At 46.7% G+C, this 22,897-nt stretch overlaps 1 protein-coding gene across 1 annotated transcript in view; it reads left to right on the top strand.

Annotated features, from left to right (window-relative positions):
* The first annotated feature begins 3,270 nt into the window (after window positions 1-3,270).
* Window positions 3,271-22,897, top strand: part of LOC147685073 (aurora kinase B-A-like) — a 122,766-nt gene continuing 103,139 nt past the window's right edge. The window contains 3 exon segments of the mRNA XM_086940954.1: window positions 3,271-3,344; window positions 3,759-3,810; window positions 5,994-6,153. Of these exon segments, the coding sequence (XP_086797080.1) occupies window positions 3,760-3,810; window positions 5,994-6,153 (211 nt within the window). The 5' untranslated portion in view covers window positions 3,271-3,344; window position 3,759.

Below are 22,897 nucleotides of genomic sequence, written 5' to 3'. Positions count from 1 at the left end.
AACAATAGAGTAATGTAACTGGTGCTCATGTAAAGCTCATGTAAAGGGAAGGGGGTGGCCTAGACAGGCCCAAGCAGCCACATTCAAATGAAAGAAACTACGCCACAGACTCTCCTGGACTTCTTTACTTTTTCTTTTGTCCAAGCCGCCATTTTGCTGCTACTCTCGGACGCTTTTTTCTGGACCATGACCCGCCATCTTGTCCATTCCCTCGTCCTTTACCTTTTTCCCTCGTTTCCCCCTTGACGATCCTCAAATGTTTCTTCCCTTTTCTGATTTGCCTTTTCTCCATACCCTTGTATCCCTCCCACCCTCCCTTGGTGCTGTGACTGCATCCCCCCTCCGACCCCACTAATGGAACTCTGCTTTTCTGTTTTTTTTTGGGTCTTGACCTGAGAAAATCTACTGTGTATATATGTATATAGAGATAACTCTAATCACTAGTATATGCAGTAGACCTTTGTACTCTCTACCATTCCTATGTGACTCTTAGAGTATATCCATTTGTATCCCTTCCAGGGTCGGATTGGGATCACAATTTGGCCCAGGCACTGCCGAAAAAAGTGGCCCACATTCAAGGGGCATGGCTCACAATTAAGGGGCGTGGCCCACATTCAAGGGGCGTGCCCTTTCATGAAACACCATTTGGTTACACACGTCAATGTCCTTGAATATTAGATGTAAATACATTAGGAATTCGGACAAGTATGGTAGTGCACTGTCCAGTGACCAGCTAAAAGAGGGCATCAAAGATCAAAAATTGGATTATAAATTCAAATCTGTTCCGAACAGGGGCCCAAAAATATGTTTGGCCCAGGGCCCCCAAAATCCTTAAGATGTTTGGCACAGAAATTAATTAAAGTGAGAGGATACTGTTCTTGCACAGGAGACACGGGGGGAAAGGTGACAATGGCGCCATGCTGAGTAACTAAAAAAACAGCAAGGCCCCTTTCTGTCACAAAATTATTCGAGCTCTTCAGGGAAGGTGCACCTAATAAGCAGCGAAGCCCCTGCTATTACTAACCTACTCAGCCCTCCCCAGACCTTCAGCTCAGGAGCACATGAACAGCAGTGAGGCCCCTGCAATTAGTAAATTAATCAGCCCTCCCCAGCCCTCCAGGCCTCAGGGCAATGTCCTGGCAGGGGAGCACAAAACACAGTTGCTGGGTCATCCATGGTAGCCTGGGGGAGGCTGAGGTGAAGATGGTGCAAGTTGCAAAGATCACCTGGCCCCCACAGCGAGACCCATTCTTCCTCGCCCACTATTCCCTCGTCCGTTTTTCTCTGGACCCCGACCCGCCATCTTGTCCATTCCCTCGTCTTGTACCTTTCTCCCTCGTTTCCCCCTTGACGATCCTCAAATGTTTCTTCCCTTTTCTGTTTTGCCTTTTCTCCATACCCTTGTATTCCTCCCACCCTCCGTTGGTGCTGTGACTGCAACCCCCTCCAACCCCACTTAATGGAACTCTGCCTGAGAAAATCTACTATGTGTGTGTATATATATGTATATAGAGAACTCTAATCACTAGTATATGAAGTAGACCTTTGTACTATCTACCATTCCTATGTGACTCTTAGAGTATATCCATTTGTATCCCTTCCTTAGGTATTTAGAGAACTCTAATCACTAGTATATATAGTAGACCTTTGTACTCTCTGCCATTCCTATGTGACTCTTAGAGTATATCCATTTGTTTCTCTTCCTTGAGTGACTTTTCTACTTGTACATTTGCAATTTTTCTTTCTGTTTGTATCTCTTCCTTGTGTGACTTTACATCTTGTACATTTGCAATTTTTTCTGCTTGTATCTTTTATGTAACACGTGTAATCCTAAGTCCTTATGCTTCGCAACTGAATCTTATGTAAAGCGCTCTGACACCTTCTGGTAAAGTTTGCGCTATATAAAATCGCATTAAATTAAAAACAAAACAAAAAAAAACTAACACTGTTTATGTGCTGCGTGGGCCCCAGGGGGGCCTTGGTGAAAATGGCTCAAAGGCCTGAGCAACACCTGGCCCCCAGGGAGGCCGATTTTTGCAAACAATCACCCCCTCCCTAGCCACCCTCAGCCTGATTGCTTTGCTGGGCAGGGGCTGAAGGAGAGGCCACAGCAGATAATCACTGCACAGTGAAGCTGCATTCATTTCTCTGTCTCTGTCTCCGTGCCCTCTGTGGGCCATTTTTTTCCCTCCCACACAGAGGGCACGGAGATACTGGCCCTTTGGCCGATGCCCGAATGCCCGCATTGCCAATCCGCCCCTGATCCCTTCCCTATTTATATAGAAATAACTCTAATCACTAGTATATGCAGTAGACCTTTGTACTCTCTAACATTCCTATGTGACGCTTAGAGTATATCCATTCGTGTCCCTTCCCTAGAGATAACTCATCACTAGTATACGCAGTAGACCTTTGTACTGAGTATATCCATTTGTACCTCTTCCTTGAGTGACTTTACTATTTGTACATTTGAATTTTTTTCTGTTTGTGTCTTTGATGTAACGCATGTAATCCTAAGTCCTTATGTTTTGCAACTGGTTCTTATGTAAATGTAAAGCACTCTGACACCTTCGGGTAAAGTTCGCGCTATTTAAATGGCATTAAATAAATAAATAAATAAAATACAATCTCCCACTGCATGACAGATTGAGCTGCCTTGAAGAGGGAAGGGGGTGGCCTACACAGGCCGGGAACCAGCAGAGGGGAGAGAGCGAGCGAGAACGGCGCTCGTTTGATGCTCTGTATTTGAGTTGTTGATTTCGGATGTATGATTCACAAATACCGTTGGTATCGCTCAGAGCCCTTCATTGTGAATCGTCCTGCAGCTGAAATACATCTACAGCCAGTGTAACTAAACTTTGCTTTCCAGATTACAGAAAATTATACAAAATGGTAAGATTTGAAAATAATAATAACAAATATCGAAAAGTGTCAAGAGATTACTACAGAGTCGGGCACAATTATACTTCACGCGAATTTGCCGCATCCACTGCCGATTTGATCCCGGTAGACGACATGTATTCTAAGATGGCCACTCTAATACCAGTTAAAGTCTTCGGCTTTTTTTTTCTTCCGGAAACGGGCAGCGGTGAAATTACGTCATCACGTAGATCTGATCCGCGCTTCTTCCGTCGACCAATCGGGTGCCAAATCAGCGAAATTTGAAAACAGTACATCACTGGGGAGTGGATTTTAGCTTTTAGGTCATCTGCTGGTGGTGGTGAAAAAAAAAGCAGAAGACACCTGAACACCGGGTAAGAGGGTTTGTGTGCTATGCCATTTAGTGTCAGGGCAGGGGGAGTTGAGGTTCAGAATCAACTCGTCTCATTTTAGTAGGATTCGAGGTGCTTAGAGAAAGTGTGTTGAGACATTGTTCTATGATCGGCGAGGTTTTCAAGCCGTTGTTTCTCCCTTAAGTAGTACTCCCCTTTTTTGGGAATTGATTATTCGTTCTTCTCGAGGTGATGGGTGAATGGTAGAATGCATTAGGTTTTGGCAGTTGGTGTTGGGGTACATGGAAATGCCAATGTATTAAAGTGGGTGAGGTCTAAATTGCGGCTGAGCGGCTATGTGAATTGGAACTCTAGTCGTGTTTGCAGCAGTGCGAAAGTATGATCTGACTTGTCTTGTCTTTAGTAGTGTACCCACTGCTTGCCTGGTTCTGCAAGCTAGAAGTGATGTGTATTTTCCTTGCATGCTCACAGTGATAAGTTGCAGGGAGTGCTCGTTGTAAATCCCTTTTTGTATCCATTTCACAGTATGTCTTCAAAAGAGAACTTGAACCCCGCTGTCTCTGGAAACAATTCCAAGGTAAGCTTCACAGGGAACGTGGCCCTACTGCAGGGGACTTGAAACTTGTTAATGCCGTTGCCCTTTCTATCTCATCGGGGCCCCCCAGAATTTTGGAAAATTCTATTGCATTAGCAATGTTACACATTGCAGGTAAGTGTTACCATTTTAAAAAGATGCAATCCAGTACATGATTGCCAAGCATACTACTCAGCCAGGCCTTACTATATTATAAAAGTCCCCAGTGTTCTGGTCAGAAGTTGGAGGGGGGCGAGTTTTGGAGAATCTTTGTGTCCTTACACTTTGACACCTACTCCCAGCCAGGATCTAAATGACATACTATGTTAGTGATGGCCTACTTCAGAGCTGCATATTGCCTCATTCTTTCACTATTCAAATTAAGGCCCACATGTTAACAACCGTGAGTGACAATAAAGACTGGGAGGCATTTGTTTTTCAAAGTACAATATAATAACAATACAGGAGACTTGGCTTACAGATAGATGCACCACACCTTGAAGGATATGCTTGTTATTCCTGTCCTGTAACTTCGTCACTAAGAGAGCGAGCCATGGGTGGTTTAGTCGTATGGATCAGTCTGAGCTTCCAGGTAGAGGTGACACTGATCAAAACTGCTTCGCCTTCCTTCTTAGCATTAATACTTTGCATTTCCCAGACCGCACTGTTTATTTGACTTATATTTGTAATAATTTTAGTACTGCTGTCTGTGCTCATTTCACTGAATTATTTAGCTTTATTGCTAAATTGCAACCCTCTGGTGCTAATCAACATTCACAAAACCATGGTTATCTTTTGTGCAGTGATTTTAGCGCTAAGCTTCCTGTGTGTCCACGGGACCCAGGTGTACCAGCTAAAGGGACTGCTGCTATTTGGACTCCAGGGGACCAAACTTTTTAATTGTTTACCCACTAATGAGTGGGTTAATTCTTCTTGAAGTATTAGGAGGGGTTGCTATAGTTTTACCCTTGTATAGAGGGGCTGGGAGAGCTTGAGTTATCGATTTATTTTATTTCTGACTTTGTATCTTGGTTCATTAAATGAGATATTGTATTTACAGATTAGGGGGGATCACAATGCACTGTGTGCCTTTGCTACATTGCCGATTTAATAGATATCAGTGTAGCGCTAATTTAGCTTCTATCACCCAGTGCTCTACAGATGGCTTAGGATCAGCCTGGCGGCTCAGTAACCCAATTGAAAAATGAAATACTCTGGTTACATCCCATTTAGGAATCTTTTTAGACTGCTTGTCTGATGGTGACCATGGGATGAAGATGCAGTACTATAACAGCCTGGCATATATAATTAGGAGGTTTGTTAAAACTAATTTCTATACACAATGAGAACTCTGTGGTTGGATGGGTCTTTCTTCATTGCCAACCGCAGGCTCAGAAAATCATGGAGTGCCCATCACAGTGTAGCTTCTGAGATCCGATAGGCACAACAAGAATAGAAAGTTGTTCTCTTAAATAGGATGACTAACTTTTTAAAAAGGGATGGGGAATTATTGGAAAGTGCAGCATCCAGGAAGGATAGCGTGCATTTTTGGGCTCTTCTGAAAACGGATAAGAACTAGGATTTCCTCCCCGACCCTCTGTTCAATAGCATTTCTGGGACAGATTGAGTGTCTCATTTTACTTTTATTTATTATATCGAGGGGGACCAAACCTTGTCTGCCCTAATACATTCAACATTGTATTGTACTAATGCTGAGTAGCTCTGCTTTATTTACAATTCTTAAGTACGCCAACGTGTGTTGTTTTCTGAAATGGAGTATCCAGTTAAGAAAAGGAATGCTAGATTAGAATGTATAATTAATGTTAATTAGTACTTGGCGATTAATTAGCATAGTGTTATGAATTTTTGTGTGTTTTTAATGCATTGTTTTTTTAGTGTTTATCATTGGTGATGTATTCATGTTTTTATTGTCGCTGTTGTACAGTGTTTTTTAATGATATTGGTATTTGTGTATTTATCTTTATTGATCACTATAGATCGAATAAAGATTGTTGAATTGCAATGTTAACAGTGAGTTTTCCGGTGGCATCGTTTGCAGGTGTGGACATCTGGCGGATAATTCTTTCAAAGGGTGACAAATCTTATCGTGAAAATGAATCTCCTAAGCAGAGATTTTGTTGTCACAAAGTACATTTATTATTTGTACTCCTATTTTTTTCTGATAGATTCTGGCATCCTGCACTCCCCTGGGACACCCGGGCCCACAGCGCGTCCTTCGCAAGGAGCCTTTCGTCTCTGTGTTCTCAACTCCCTCTGAGTCCATCCTGGCTCAGAGAGCAATGGCCAGTGCAAGCAGAGTTGTAACCACAGGAAGTCAGATTTCTGGTGAGGAATCCCTATGCATATCTATTTCTTTGTTCTGATTTTTGTATAATATGGTTTTACTCCTAATTTCTGAGACGTCTGTGATGTGTTTTTGCAGTAACCGTGATTTGTTCTACAATAGACAAAATGTAGGTATGTTGCTACGAAAACCACAAAATACGTTTTTTTAATTTATTTATTTTTTAAGGTTTCTCTTTTCAAAGTACTGTTTAAGTAATATGATGCATTTTGAGATGCTTCTGGTGTGCAGGCTCTCTAATATGTTCTTTTGGATTCATAGTTAAGAACGTTTTGAATGAATGAATGAAATTTGATTTGTAGAGCGCATGGCTGCCCGAAAGCATCCCAGCGCTTGCTTAGGGAACCCGTCCTGGTATTCCCCTGCGAGATAACCCATTACTGGGCATCCCCAAGGTGAAAGCCAGGCATCCCGCTGCGAGGGGCCATTGTGGAGATTAAGCAAGCTATTGCCCAGAGTTACAGAGTGGGACTCCATGATTGGAATAGGCACCGAGGCGAGAATTGTCAGGTCCGGGGAAATTTGAGCCCAAGACCCGCCGAGGCGGGGAATTGAACCCTGGTCCGGGCCAGACCTCTGCATCAGGGTCTGCCGCTCCAACCACTTGAGCCACACTTCTCCACTGGAGCCTGTACCGGTTTTACTTGTTAACTGGTTATATATTTCTATTTAAGTGGCCAGACCGTGGGCTCGTCTTACAGCTCTGATGATAATTGTTCTATCAAAATATTATTTTTACTGTCCGAGAAGGATGTAAGTTGTGATTTCGATGGGTGGTTAACATAAGAGGACTGGACTTGAAGAATGGCGATTGAGCCCCAGAAAAAGGCATTGCATTCTATTTATCACAAATATATGTATTTGCAAAGGAACCTGATTGAGGAGGTGTATTTGAAATGAAAGTTTTGCGCAGGGTTGAATCTCATGTAGGTTTGGGAAGCTGTGGTGGATGAAGGTCTTCACAGTCCCTTCAGTTCTTGCCATTCTCCAGTCCTCTTCACATTGGTGTTGAGTTGGTGAAGAAATTTGCATGGGCATTTACTGTTATATGGAAACATCAACTTGGTTTGTAAAGGCCATCTTGCAGTGTGTGGCAGTAAAGGAAATGTACTATGGTAATATTAAAACATGCAGGGGGTGTTTGTACATCTAAACGGTACAACGTTGCAAGCTTTAACAAACATACCCTTTTTGGACTTTTGTCAATTATTAGTGTTGACAGTTTTTGTGCAATTAACTTTGACCAATATGCTGCAATTTCATCTAAGCCTGCTGCTAGTGAATTACAGAGTAAACAGAACAAGATGGCTGGATAGGGAAAATTTGTATCATGAGTAACAGTAACGCAGTCAATATGTACTACGTAACCACAGTCTTATGTACCAAAACAAATTTATTTTCTTTATCTGGTTTTTTCAAAATTTCAAAAACACATGGGCAAACCAAAGACTGTCACGACAGTGAATTCATGAGTACAATATCTACACATATACAAACATCCAAATATACAATATTTACAAAGTGAATGAAACACAATGAATAAGAACAAATAGAAATGACACACCAAAAACAATGACGTAATTCAGTATTCAAAAATTAATTGCATTTATATACAGTGAAAAATTCGTGCAAAAAGCAAGGGTACAACCAGTCCATGGGAACGTGAAACCAAGGGACAGGCGGGGACAGATGGAGTGGGACGCCTGCCTGACAACACTGTGGTTCAATGTTTATATTGGGTTGCACAACTAGGGTCCCAAATGGTAGACAGTTTCTTTTCTAGGCGCACCCTTTTGAATAACCACAGGGTGGAAGTGTCGACGCGTTTCGAACCGGATTATTGACGGTTCTCTTCAGGACAGGGACTGGGAACAGTGAGTCTGCACGTGGCAAAGAATGTGCTGTGGTGTCGGTAATTCACAAGGGAATGGTTGTTTCTGTGGTTAGCCGAGTGTGATACTTGTTGATATGTTGTCCGCCGCGCGGTACAAACTCGAGAGGGGAAACGATCTCTCTCAGTTGAGTGAACACACAGTCTATCAGTGTTCACTCAACTGAGAGAGATCGAGAGATTGAATCCTCCCAAAGAAGTCCCGGCTTACTGAGACACCGCCCGCCGGCTCCAAATTGGCCTCTGTGATCAGACGCCCCACTCTGTCAAAGCTACTTACCCAGCTTTCCAAAGACAATACAGTCATAATGTGAGCCGTTTCCCCTCTCGAGTTTGTACCGCGCGGCGGGCAACATATCAACAAGAATCACACTCGGCTAACCACAGAAACAACCATTCCCTTGTGAATTACCGACACCACGGCACATTCTTTGCCACTTGCAGACTCACTGTTCCCAGTCCCCGTCCTGAAGAGAACCGTCAATCCGGTTCGAAACGCGTCGACACTTCCACCCTGTGGTTATTCAAAAGGGTGCACCTAGAAAAGAAACTGTCTACCATTTGGGACCCTAGTTGTGCAACCCAATATAAACATTGAACCACAGTGTTGTCAGGCAGGCAGGCAGGCGTCCCACTCCATCTGTCCCCGCCTGTCCCTTGGTTTCACGTTCCCATGGACTGGTTGTACCCTTGCTTTTTGCACGAATTTTTCACTGTATATAAATGCAATTAATTTTTGAATACTGAATTACGTCATTGTTTTTGGTGTGTCATTTCTATTTGTTCTTATTCATTGTGTTTCATTCACTTTGTAAATATTGTATATTTGGATGTTTGTATATGTGTAGATATTGTACTCATGAATTCACTGTCGTGACAGTCTTTGGTTTGCCCATGTGTTTTTGAAATTTTGAAAAAACCAGATAAAAAGAAAATAAATTTGTTTTGGTACATAAGACTGTGGTTACGTAGTACATATTGACTGCGTTACTGTTACTCATGATACGAATTTTCCCTATCCAGCCATCTTGTTCTGTTTACTCTGTTGTTGAGATCTGGGCTGGGTAGACGTAGGATCCAAAACCTTCTCTGTTCCAAAGGCTAGTGAATTACAGCCATGCGCTGAATTCTGAACGCTGCTGGTAAAGAAAGGAGCGGGTAAATGGTTGATGCTCAAGGTCTGCCCTGATAGTGCAAGATGAGTGCAACTGCTTCTGGCCATGGGTCGATGGGCGGAGTACTCTGTCGCGTTTTGCACCCGCTGGGACACAGTGTTTTCTCAGACACATTATAAATAGTTTTCAGATGAGGCACAATAACGACAATTTAGATCTCTGCAAGCCCAAGACCCATAACTAGCATTAACCAAGCCAATAGGTCTCGCCTATACAGGAGCTATTGGCTCTAATATGTTTTTTTTCATGTTGTACACCAGAGTGGCTGCTATTCAGCGTGCTAGTATGGTAAAGTAAAGCGGAGTGGAGTGTCGTAGAGAGGCATAGAGTAGCACAGAGTTGCATACAGTTGAGTGGAGTGTTGTAGTAGTGTACAGTGTTGTGGAATGTGATCGAGGGGGGGAGAGTGGAAGGGCTTGGAGTTGACTGGAGCACAGTGTAGGAGTGGCATAGTATGCAGTGGAGTAGAGGGGCTTGCTTAGATGGCGTAGAGTAGTGTGGCATTGAGGGGGTTGCGTAGAGCATCGCACAGTGGAGTAGTCATAAGTCAGTGGAGTAGAGATAGTGGAGCAGAGTTTAATGGAGTAGAGCATCGTTGAGTGAAGTGGAGTAAAGTACAGAGGTGCAGAGTAGATTGGCGTAGAGCACAGTGGAGTTGCATATCGAAGTATCCTAGAGGAGGTGTGCAGAGTGAAGTGGTGCAGAGGACAGTTGCATAGAGTGGCACAGCGTTGATTGCAGTGGAGTAGTGTATTGTTTCAGAGTGAAGTGGCATGGAGTAGTAGTGCAGGATGGAGTGGTATAGAGTAGTGGCATAGAGCGCATTGATGAGTGCAGTGTTTTGGGGTGTGGTGCATTGTGGAGTACATTTGCGTAGAGTGGTGTAGAGTGCAGTGGTGCATAGTGGAGTAGAGTGCATTGGTGTGGTGTAGAGTAGAGGCTAAAAGTGCAGTGATGCAGTCTGGAGTATGCATGGTATGGGAGCATACTGTCTGTAGACCACACATCTTTATTTGAATTTACCATTACATTTGCTTACAGTTTTCCTGATAAAAGTATACAGGGCACAAACAATAGTGTAGGAATGTGCTCCCCCAATGTATTTATTTGATCGTCAGCTCAGTTCATTCAGACATTTATATTTTGTTGGCTAGAAATAAAATATCTGTACAGCCTTACTGAAGCAGACCCCCACTAGCCAGCATGATTGTCACATAAATCCTCTCACTTTGAAATCGGAGAAATAAAAATAAACGCCAAGCTTCCTGGAAGACACAGCCTAGGTGGTTGGAAGCTGTTTGTCTACAGGGGGACGTGGAGTTGAAAGCCAAATAAACGTGTCCCCTTCAATGTCTACTTGTTTATACTACAGTTGATTGTTCTGGATTCCCTTAATTTCAGTGTTATCGCAGCTCCTCTTCCGGCCAGAGCCATCTGGTTGATTGCAGACACTCTGGACCAATTGCTCAATTATTAAATTGTATTGTTTTGTAATTGTTTTTATATAGCGATTATGACCCCTGACGAGGCGTCAAAGTGCTTTTTCAGCAAGTTGCTCCTACTCCAGAACCCATAAAGGATTAGTGGTGAATTAGTATAGTGCAATAATAAATAATTTGAGTAGTGGATATTATTCAGTTTTTTGGATTTAGAAGGATAGCTGAGGGATAGAAGAGGGGGGGGGAAAGGTTTGCATTTTATATAGTGCTTGCTATCCCCTGATGAGTGGTTGAAGCACTTTTGTTGGCGAGTAGCATGCTACTCCGGAACCCATAAAGGATTAATTATGTTATGTTACATGCATTTGTATCGCGCACTGCTACTCATCAGTGTCCCGGTGCGGGAGCCAAATAGAACCATGTGGGGAACTATGCATCCCTGCCGATTAACTAAACAGTTTTTCATCTTTTCCTAAACAAACTGGGGTCTAGAGTGTTCCGTAACTCAAATGGAAGGGAGTTCCAAGCTTCAGCTGCCTTAAAAGATAGAGAGCTCCCTCCAACTCCAACAAGCCGAAAGCGAGGGATCGATGCCAGGCACTGTAAGGCCGTGCGAAGGTGTCTTCGGGCGGAATAGAAACTAAACAGTTTCCTCGGGTAGAGCAGGCAAGCTCCATGACGGGCTGAATGGGCCAAAGTGAGAGCCTTAAATTTGACTCTTTTAGCCACTAGAAGCCAGTGCAGATCATGACAATGTTTTTACGCTAGACCTGCCTGGGATGCCCATCAAAGCTCTGGCCACTGCATTTTGTACTACTTGGAGTTTCTTGAGCTGGTATCCTGGTAGGTCTATATAAAGTGCGTTGGCATAGTCAAGGCGGCAGAGAATCTGAGCACGAGTGAGCATCTCCATGGCAGACCTGGGTAGTAATGTTAGGAACTTCCTAAGGGATTTCAGTGTGCCAAAAACACTTACCTGCCAGTTTCTTTATTTAGTGATGAATTAGTATAGTGAAATAGGAAAATAATTTGAGAGGTGAACATGTTCGTATGTTAATTGGATTGTAAAGGATAGTGGAGGGATGGAACAGGGAAGATTTAAACTTTTTTGTTTTGGAGGTCAAAGCAGTAAGAGGAGGCTTGGGATAAGTGAAAGGGATGTGCAGGAGTTATAGGCAAGGGTTTAGAAAAGCTTGTTTTGGGGATCGGAATAGTAGAAAGTGTGCAGTGATGCAAATAGAGGTAAAGTAGGGAAGAGTCTAGAAAGGTTATTTTGGGGATCATTGTAGTGCTATGTGTTTGGGATTAATGAGAGCGGAGGAAGAGGATATATATTGAGAGAGGTATAGGGTGGGAAATGGGGTAGTGCATTGGATATGCTGAATTAGAAGAAAAGTAATAAATATATAGATCCATAAGTTCATGGAAGGTATATAGATGCATAAAGGAAATAAGTGTGTATATATAGATTATAAATGCATTAAATAAATTCCGGCTTTCAAGTGTTGTACTAAAATTACATTTTATTTGTGTGTACATTTTTGTAATTCAGTAGTGAAGCAACTGTAGATAGTTCCTAATAGATTGATGCAGTCACTTATATACCTGTTAAAAACATAGAATACAACTAAAGAAATTCTACATGTTTATACAAGGCACCACACACGTATATGTATGTACATATCTATTGTGCAAATGCTTATATACAGAGGGATATGCTCTATATTTCTGTTTGTGTATGGTGCTTATGTGGGGAAGAGCCAATTCCTGAGTAGTTTTCTAAAGATAAGGTGGGTATCTGTGGATCTTATGTTGGAGGCAGGGGGGTAAAGAGTTCCATAGTTTGGCTGCTTCAACAGAGAAGCATGTGCCACCCATGTTTTTTTTTTTTCTTGTATCTTGGGATTTTGAGGCGAGGTGCCACTCTAGAGCGGAGGTTCCTTTGTTGAATGTGTTTTGTGATTTCATTTCTGATGAAGAGCAGTCCCCTTCCATGAATCGCTTTGTGGGTGATACAAATCAGCTTGAACGTGGATCTTCTGGCAATCGGTTAACATTGCTGGGCTTTCATGGCATGGGTGATGTGGTCTTGCGGTTTTATATGTAACAAGCAGCCCGCCCCAGCGTTGCCTGGGGCAGAAGGGGGCTGGGGCAGCATTTCAGACTTGCGTGCACTCCGGCCCCTGCCCGCCACGACATTGTCTGTGTCCCGGACAATGTTGTGGCGGGTGGGGTCCGTGGCAGGAGTGCACGCAAGCCTGAAATGCTGCCCCCAGACCCTGAGCCTTACCGTAGTTGTTCCGGGCCAACCTCCCGCACCGGCTCCCTCCCGTCCCAGCTCCCTCCCGTCCCATGTCCCTGAAATGCTGCCCCCAGACCCTGAGCCGTACCGCAGTTGTTCCGAGCCAACCTCCCGCACCGGCTCCCTCCCGTCCCGTGTCCCAGAGCCTTACCTGAGCCGCCGCTCCTGCCCGAGCTCCTCACTTCACCGCTGCTCCTCCTCGTCATCACGTACGTTGCGGCCAGCGGTACGTCGTGGCCGTCAGCGTCGCGGCCGGCGCTACTTTCAGGGCACTACTTTTTTTTTGTTTTTGTTACGTTATATTTTTAAATGTACGTTTTTATTTTTTTATTTTCTATAGCCTATGTCCATCTGCACACCCTGAGCATTACAACAATGTACTGGGTGTGTGGATTGGCGCTGCGGTTCCCGAGTTTACCTTGCCAAAAGGTTTGTGTTCTCTCTTTATAATAGTAGTATAGATAGTAGTCTGGCAGCTGAGTTCTGAATCATGTGTAGTCTTTTCATGGTTGTTAAAAGTAATCCGTAGTAGAGGCTATTGGCGTAATCGAGTTTAGCCAGAACAAGGGAGCTTGTAGCTTGGACCTTGTGTGTAAATCCCGAATGAGGGGGAGTAAGATTTGTTGCAGAGTTTTTATAATAACAAAGCTTGATCTTGCTAGGTTGTCCTCTTGGGCATTCATCAATAGCTTTGGGTCCATGGTAATTTCCAAGGTTTTTTACTTCCTTTGATACTTTAGGCGGTATTCCCAGATCATCAGGCCAGGCGGTGACTGGGTCATAATGTTTCCAATCTCTGCACATGAGGATTTCAGTTTTGGACGCATTCAATTTGATATGGCTCCGCGTCATCCATTGATCCACGGCTCTTAAGACTGAAAATAGGCGAGTTTCCAATGTCTTTGGAGGCATTCCAGTTAAAGGAGTATTTGCTCGTCATCTACATAGTTGTAGCATGTGAGGTGAAATTGATTGATCAGTGCTGGTAATCACTTCACGTAGATGTTAAAAAGCATGGGAGAGATGAAAGAGCCTTGTGGGACCCCTGATTTTGTGGCATACAGTTAAGTATGAGTCCGTGTCTGCTTTGGCCGTGTAACGATTTGCCAGTTTGCCTATGAAATCTTGTGTAAATGAGCTCCTTCTAGGCAATTAGGTTTACAAAACTCCTTGAGCATTTTATAGAATTCTTTATTTGCACATTTAGCATTTTGAATTCTGTCTGAATAGTATCTTCACTTTTTAGGTCTCGCCTGTCGATGCGCATGCACATCGAGCAAGCGAGACTATGGGGGCTTATCCACTCTTTATCCACTGCAAGGAATCGTGGCGATTCCTTGCAGTGCCCGTGACTTTTAAGCTCAATGCGCATGCGCATTGAGCTTAAAAGCGCGTGCACGTCCGTCTTGTTTTACCCGCTCCGCCCCCTCCCCTTCCCGCCGTGTCGCATTTCTCCTCCCTCCTCCCCTCTCTTCCCTCCGTCTTGTTTGTTTATTTTACCCGCTCCGCCCCCTCCCCTGCCCGCCGTGTCGCATTTTTTTAAAAATCCCCACTTCCCCCTCTTCATACTGCGTACAGGATGTTGTTCACTTCATCCACTGCACTGATCTATAAGGCTCCGTTGCCCACATACATGTGGAAGCCCCCTCTATCCTTCACTCCCCGCCTCAGTTTCCGTCGACCCTGAACCCGCCCCCTGATGTGTCCATGTCCGTGTCCAGCATGTCTAGCTGCCCTTCAGAGAGGTTCGTCTTCACGTCCTTGGCTCTGTGCTTGGTGCGGTAGGTGTTGGCGAAGATCTCTGGTTGTAAACCGGGATGGCCACTGTGCCTGTCTGAACACACTGACTTTCTTCCGTTATGCTTTGCAGTCCTAAAGAGCTTACCGTTCTTTTTCCACTTTAGCTTCTGTGACTCGTAAAGATAGTTCTACGTTTAGTAGTGAGTGAGTAGTAAAAAGTACACTGTGTTACTGCTCACCAACTCCTAATTAGCAGGTTGAAGTTTCTGCTACTCTTGGTAAATAGCTTTGTGCATCCGGCCCCGGCCCCTCCTTTGACGCGCGTCATTTGTTTTGGACTGTCCGGTACTCCGCTGCTGCGCTCTTTTGCCATTCGAGATCCACTCCGCACTCTTTAAAACTATGAAGTGCAATGAGTGTTCCGCGAAGGGCAATGACGCGCATAATTCATGGCTGCCTCCTGTGATCGACTATGGTCCACGTGTGTCGACTGCCGGATTCTCGCCCGCAGCTGCAGTGTAAGGTCAGATCACACGGCAGAAGGACGTGGAATCGATTGAAAATGTGTCCCTGCTCAGTCGGTGTCCAACTCTCAAAGCATTTCCATTGCAAACCGCTGGGAAGACAAGGCAAGGGGAGGTCGACGTGACACGTTCAGCTGTTACCATGACCTCGCTCTGAGCACTGTCTCCCCACTCCAGTGCCCGCCGCCTATTCATGCCTCTCAGTTCACTGAGTACTCTACGCTCAGACCTCATATGTTGACCACCTCACTCACCCTCAACCCCTCACCCTCACTCACTCACCCTCAACCCCTCACCCTCAACCCCTCACTCACCCTCACTCTCACTCATCCTCATTCAACCACCCTCAACCTCACTCACCCTCAACCCCTCACCCTCACTCACCCTCAACCCCTCACCCTCACTCACCCTCAACCCCTCACCCTCACTCACCCACCCTCAACCCCTCACTCACCCTCACTCACTCACCCTCGACCCCTCACCCTCACTCACCCTCAACCCCTCACCCTCAAACCCTCACTCACCCTCAACCCCTCACCCTCAACCCCTCACTCACCCTCACTCATCCTCACTCACCCTCAACCCCTCACCCTCACTCACCCTCAACCCCTCACCCTCAACCCCTCACTCACCCTCAACCCCTCACTCACCCTCACTCACTCACCCTCACTCAGCCTCAACCACCCACCCTCACCCACCCTCACCCACCCTCACTCACCCTCACTCACCCTCACTCACCCTCACTCACCCTCACTCACCCTCACTCACCCTCACTCACCCTCACTCACCCTCACTCACCCTCACTCACCCTCACTCACCCTCACTCACCCTCACTCACCCTCACTCACCCTCACTCACCCTCACTCACCCTCACTCACCCTCACTCACCCTCACTCACCCTCACTCACCCTCACTCACCCTCACTCACCCTCACTCACCCTCACTCACCCTCACTCACCCTCACTCACCCTCACTCACCCTCACTCACCCTCACTCACCCTCACTCACCCTCACTCACCCTCACTCACCCTCACCTCACCCTCAACACCTCACCCTCAACACCTCACCCTCAACACCTCACCCTCAACACCTCACCCTCAACACCTCACCCTCAACACCTCACCCTCAACACCTCACCCTCAACACCTCACCCTCAACACCTCACCCTCAACACCTCACCCTCAACACCTCACCCTCAACACCTCACCCTCAACACCTCACCCTCAACACCTCACCCTCAACACCTCACCCTCAACACCTCACCCTCAACACCTCACCCTCAACACCTCACCCTCAACACCTCACCCTCAACACCTCACCCTCAACACCTCACCCTCAACACCTCACCCTCAACACCTCACCCTCAACACCTCACCCTCAACACCTCACCCTCAACACCTCACCCTCAACACCTCACCCTCAACACCTCACCCTCAACCACCCTCAACACCTCACCCTCAACACCTCACCCTCAACACCTCACCCTCAACACCTCACCCTCAACACCTCACCCTCAACACCTCACCCTCAACACCTCACCCTCAACACCTCACCCTCAACACCTCACCCTCAACACCTCACCCTCAACACCTCACCCTCAACACCTCACCCTCAACACCTCACCCTCAACACCTCACCCTCAACACCTCACCCTCAACACCTCACCCTCAACACCTCACCCTCAACACCTCACCCTCAACACCTCACCCTCAACACCTCACCCTCAACACCTCACCCTCAACACCTCACCCTCAACACCTCACCCTCAACACCTCACCCTCAACACCTCACCCTCAACACCTCACCCTCAACACCTCACCCTCAACACCTCACCCTCAACACCTCACCCTCAACACCTCACCCTCAACACCTCACCCTCAACACCTCACCCTCAACACCTCACCCTCAACACCTCACCCTCAACACCTCACCCTCAACACCTCACCCTCAACACCTCACCCTCAACACCTCACCCTCAACACCTCACCCTCAACACCTCACCCTCAACACCTCACCCTCAACACCTCACCCTCAACACCTCACCCTCAACACCTCACCCTCAACACCTCACCCTCAACACCTCACCCTCAACACCTCACCCTCAACACCTCACCCTCAACACCTCACCCTCAACACCTCACCCTCAACACCTCACCCTCAACACCTCACCCTCAACACCTCACCCTCAACACCTCACCCTCAACACCTCACCCTCAACACCTCACCCTCAACACCTCACCCTCAACACCTCACCCTCAACACCTCACCCTCAACACCTCACCCTCAACACCTCACCCTCAACACCTCACCCTCAACACCTCACCCTCAACACCTCACCCTCAACACCTCACCCTCAACACCTCACCCTCAACACCTCACCCTCAACACCTCACCCTCAACACCTCACCCTCAACACCTCACCCTCAACACCTCACCCTCAACACCTCACCCTCAACACCTCACCCTCAACACCTCACCCTCAACACCTCACCCTCAACACCTCACCCTCAACACCTCACCCTCAACACCTCACCCTCAACACCTCACCCTCAACACCTCACCCTCAACACCTCACCCTCAACACCTCACCCTCAACACCTCACCCTCAACACCTCACCCTCAACACCTCACCCTCAACACCTCACCCTCAACACCTCACCCTCAACACCTCACCCTCAACACCTCACCCTCAACACCTCACCCTCAACACCTCACCCTCAACACCTCACCCTCAACACCTCACCCTCAACACCTCACCCTCAACACCTCACCCTCAACACCTCACCCTCAACACCTCACCCTCAACACCTCACCCTCAACACCTCACCCTCAACACCTCACCCTCAACACCTCACCCTCAACACCTCACCCTCAACACCTCACCCTCAACACCTCACCCTCAACACCTCACCCTCAACACCTCACCCTCAACACCTCACCCTCAACACCTCACCCTCAACACCTCACCCTCAACACCTCACCCTCAACACCTCACCCTCAACACCTCACCCTCAACACCTCACCCTCAACACCTCACCCTCAACACCTCACCCTCAACACCTCACCCTCAACACCTCACCCTCAACACCTCACCCTCAACACCTCACCCTCAACACCTCACCCTCAACACCTCACCCTCAACACCTCACCCTCAACACCTCACCCTCACACCTCACCCTCAACACCTCACCCTCAACACCTCACCCTCAACACCTCACCCTCAACACCTCACCCTCAACACCTCACCCTCAACACCTCACCCTCAACACCTCACCCTCAACACCTCACCCTCAACACCTCACCCTCAACACCTCACCCTCAACACCTCACCCTCAACACCTCACCCTCAACACCTCACCCTCAACACCTCACCCTCAACACCTCACCCTCAACACCTCACCCTCAACACCTCACCCTCAACACCTCACCCTCAACACCTCACCCTCAACACCTCACCCTCAACACCTCACCCTCAACACCTCACCCTCAACACCTCACCCTCAACACCTCACCCTCAACACCTCACCCTCAACACCTCACCCTCAACACCTCACCCTCAAACACCTCACCCTCAACACCTCACCCTCAACACCTCACCCTCAACACCTCACCCTCAACACCCTCACCCTCAACACCTCACCCTCAACACCTCACCCTCAACACCTCACCCTCAACACCTCACCCTCAACACCTCACCCTCAACACCTCACCCTCAACACCTCACCCTCAACACCTCACCCTCAACACCTCACCCTCAACACCTCACCCTCAACACCTCACCCTCAACACCTCACCCTCAACACCTCACCCTCAACACCTCACCCTCAACACCTCACCCTCAACACCTCACCCTCAACACCTCACCCTCAACACCTCACCCTCAACACCTCACCCTCAACACCTCACCCTCAACACCTCACCCTCAACACCTCACCCTCAACACCTCACCCTCAACACCTCACCCTCAACACCTCACCCTCAACACCTCACCCTCAACACCTCACCCTCAACACCTCACCCTCAACACCTCACCCTCAACACCTCACCCTCAACACCTCACCCTCAACACCTCACCCTCAACACCTCACCCTCAACACCTCACCCTCAACACCTCACCCTCAACACCTCACCCTCAACACCTCACCCTCAACACCTCACCCTCAACACCTCACCCTCAACACCTCACCCTCAACACCTCACCCTCAACACCTCACCCTCAACACCTCACCCTCAACACCTCACCCTCAACACCTCACCCTCAACACCTCACCCTCAACACCTCACCCTCAACACCTCACCCTCAACACCTCACCCTCAACACCTCACCCTCAACACCTCACCCTCAACACCTCACCCTCAACACCTCACCCTCAACACCTCACCCTCAACACCTCACCCTCAACACCTCACCCTCAACACCTCACCCTCAACACCTCACCCTCAACACCTCACCCTCAACACCTCACCCTCAACACCTCACCCTCAACACCTCACCCTCAACACCTCACCCTCAACACCTCACCCTCAACACCTCACCCTCAACACCTCACCCTCAACACCTCACCCTCAACACCTCACTCACCCTCAACACCTCACCCTCAACACCTCACTCACCCTCAACACCTCACCCTCAACACCTCACTCACCCTCAACACCTCACCCTCAACACCTCACTCACCCTCAACACCTCACCCTCAACACCTCACCCTCAACACCTCACCCTCAACACCTCACCCTCAACACCTCACTCACCCTCAACACCTCACCCTCAACACCTCACTCACCCTCAACACCTCACTCACCCTCAACACCTCACTCACCCTCAACACCTCACTCACCCTCAACACCTCACTCACCCTCAACACCTCACTCACCCTCAACACCTCACTCACCCTCAACACCTCACTCACCCTCAACACCTCACTCACCCTCAACACCTCACTCACCCTCAACACCTCACTCACCCTCAACACCTCACTCACCCTCAACACCTCACTCACCCTCAACACCTCACCCTCACTCACCCTCACTCACCCTCACACAGTGCAATAGTTCTCAGACCATTTCAGTTAGAGCTTTTAGAAATGTTTATGGCTTTTTTTATTTGTAATACTTTCGCATTGGCTACAGGAAACAAAAATGCTAAACATTTACAAAAAAACCCATAAACAATTCTAAAAGCACTAACTCTAATGGTGCGAGACCTATTGCATTTACAATGCTTGTTTTGATAGGTAACATGTATAATCTGTTTATTTTCTGTAGGTGAAGTTTGTCTTGATTGGTATTTTGTTTTGAGCCAGGCACATTGCAGCTTTCTATTTGTTGTTTTGTCTTTTTATCAATTTCTCCAAGGCGCTTGTATTCTTTTGTTCTGTGGTTTTTAGTGGTATCGGGATATCAAAAGCTTCCTGTAGCCACTCATAGTTTAACAGAATTTATTGTTTCTAGATCAATACTGGATGTTGTGTTTCTAAGTGTTCCAAATTGAGTTTGTTCCACGGTCAATAGATGGATGCATGTAGGGTGGTTTTAGGTTTGTCGCTTAGTGTTTTATGTTGGACAGCGAGCAAATATTGGTCTGACCATGTGACCGGAGTAATAGTTAGAAAGGTAACTAGTTCGGTATTAGCAAAAAATGACATTTGGGATGTGACCTGTGTTGTGAGTGGGTTTGTGGATGATCTGATGATGCAGGTTCAGTGTGTCTAGGCCAGTTGTTGTTTTTGTATGGTGCATATTGGTTTTGTCAAACCAAATGTTGAGGTCACCCAGAATACACAGGTTGGAGTGTAGTGTTTATCAGGTTTGAAACCATGTCTATAAGCGTGTCTGGGAATGTTGCATTGCTAGGTGAAGGTCTGTAAAGTAGTAGGAAGTTACAGGAGGAATTCACTGTAGGATTGCATCTGCTGTGATGAGCCTCACAAATTTTTATGGAGACGTCCACTTTAGTACTAAGTAATATTTGCTTGAACACAACAACTAGGCCACCTCCTTTTTTGCCTATAAGATTTTGGGTGATCGTTTAGTAGCCTAGAGGAATGGTTTCATGTAGGACTGGAGCCATATCTCCCAACCTTGATTCAGTAATGAATCGCATGTCTGGTTTGCGTCAGTGAGGTCGTAGGTGTGATATTTGTTTTTAGAGAGCGATCAGCATTTATTAGACCGTTTTAAGAATGGGCTTTGGTGACCGAGTGGCTTTGTGTTGTAGAAGTGAGCAGTATTTTGTTGGCTTGTATCAGGTGTCCTTAGTGCTGCTATTAACTGTAGGAGGATAGAAATAATATAGCTGTTCTGTGTTCCTTGTCCAGCAGGCTAAGAAGGCATTTTGATGGGTCTTCGTCTGTAGGTGGTGGTGATGGTGTTTGAGAGTGAGTTGGTGCACTGTGGTTTTGTGGTGTCTCCTTGTGCAGTACACATGGAGAAGCGCAATTGTGAGGTGTAGCACGTTGCTTATATTGTTTCCGTGTGTTTAGGGCTGAAGGTGTACGAGTTAGGGGTGGTGGTTCAGCCTGTGGGTCATGTAGTAAGGTTCTAAATTGTCCAATGGATGAGTGGCGGTTAGCGTTGCTGTATAAATGTTAGGTGTGGTGTAAGAGAGAAAGCTTGACACTGGAGTTTGTTCATTTCTGTAGTTTGAATGGTGGGTGTATGTTTGTATTTTGTGATGGTAAGTATTATGAAGTGTTGCGCTTGAGAGATTTTGTTGTGCTGGTGTGCGTGATTTGTTTTTGAGGAGTGGTGAAAAGATGTGCTGACATATTTGTTTTAATGAGAAGGATTTGTTTGTATAGTATTGTTTGTGAGTGGAAGTAGTAAGGTAAAGGGGGTGGTGATGTGTTTGTGAGTAGAGTTTATGTTGTATGTAAGAAGGGATGAAGTAGAGTTAGAGTTTGTCTTAGACGTGTTTGCCTCATTAGGTAATGTGTGATCTAGTGAAGTGGAAGTGTTAGGTTGTGTTATTGTGGTAGAAAGAAGAGGAGGGCGTTGGTTGGAAGAATGATGGAAGGTTGAGTATAGATTTGTTAGTGACAAAAAGGAGTCTGTTAGGAGTAAGAGTGGGGCGTGTGTGTTTGGACAGGATATAGTTAATTATGGTGTGGATTTGGGTTGTGCTAGTGGTGACTAGATTGGTTAGTGGTATAGGATGAGTTGTATACTGTTTGTAGGTAATGGTGGAAATGTGTGGTAGTTTGGGATAGAAGGGTGTACAGGTGTTTAGTAGTGGGTGCTGAGACATTGAACTGTGCATAGGGTTAGTTTATAGTTAATGAGTGGAGTACATTTAGTCTGTGTCAATCTGGTTTTGGGTTGGATGGGATAGGGTGGGTTCTGGTGTATGTACATTTGGGCAGCATTTCTAGCCCTAGTCCTGACCAATCTTGAACATGCACTTGTCCTCTCCGCCCTTAGCCCTGACGCCCGGGCTGAGACGCCCTAACCCCTGGCCTTAAATAGCCCTAGTAATTAGTTCGCCCCTTCACCAGTGGGGACACCTTCAGCCAGTGAGGACCCTAACCAATCACAACACTATCCCTAAGCCCAATAGGAGACCAAGCTCTTACAACCAATCACAGCCCTAGACCAAGCACCCAATCTGGTCCAAAACCCTAAGCCCTAAGTCCAATAGAAAGCCCAACCCCAGTCC

The sequence above is a fragment of the Lissotriton vulgaris genome, chromosome 10 (assembly GCF_964263255.1).
Source record: "Lissotriton vulgaris chromosome 10, aLisVul1.2, whole genome shotgun sequence".
Classification (NCBI taxonomy): domain Eukaryota; kingdom Metazoa; phylum Chordata; class Amphibia; order Caudata; family Salamandridae; genus Lissotriton; species Lissotriton vulgaris.
The sequence above is the reverse complement of the archived record's forward strand: the minus strand, read 5'-3'. Positions and strand labels throughout refer to the sequence as shown.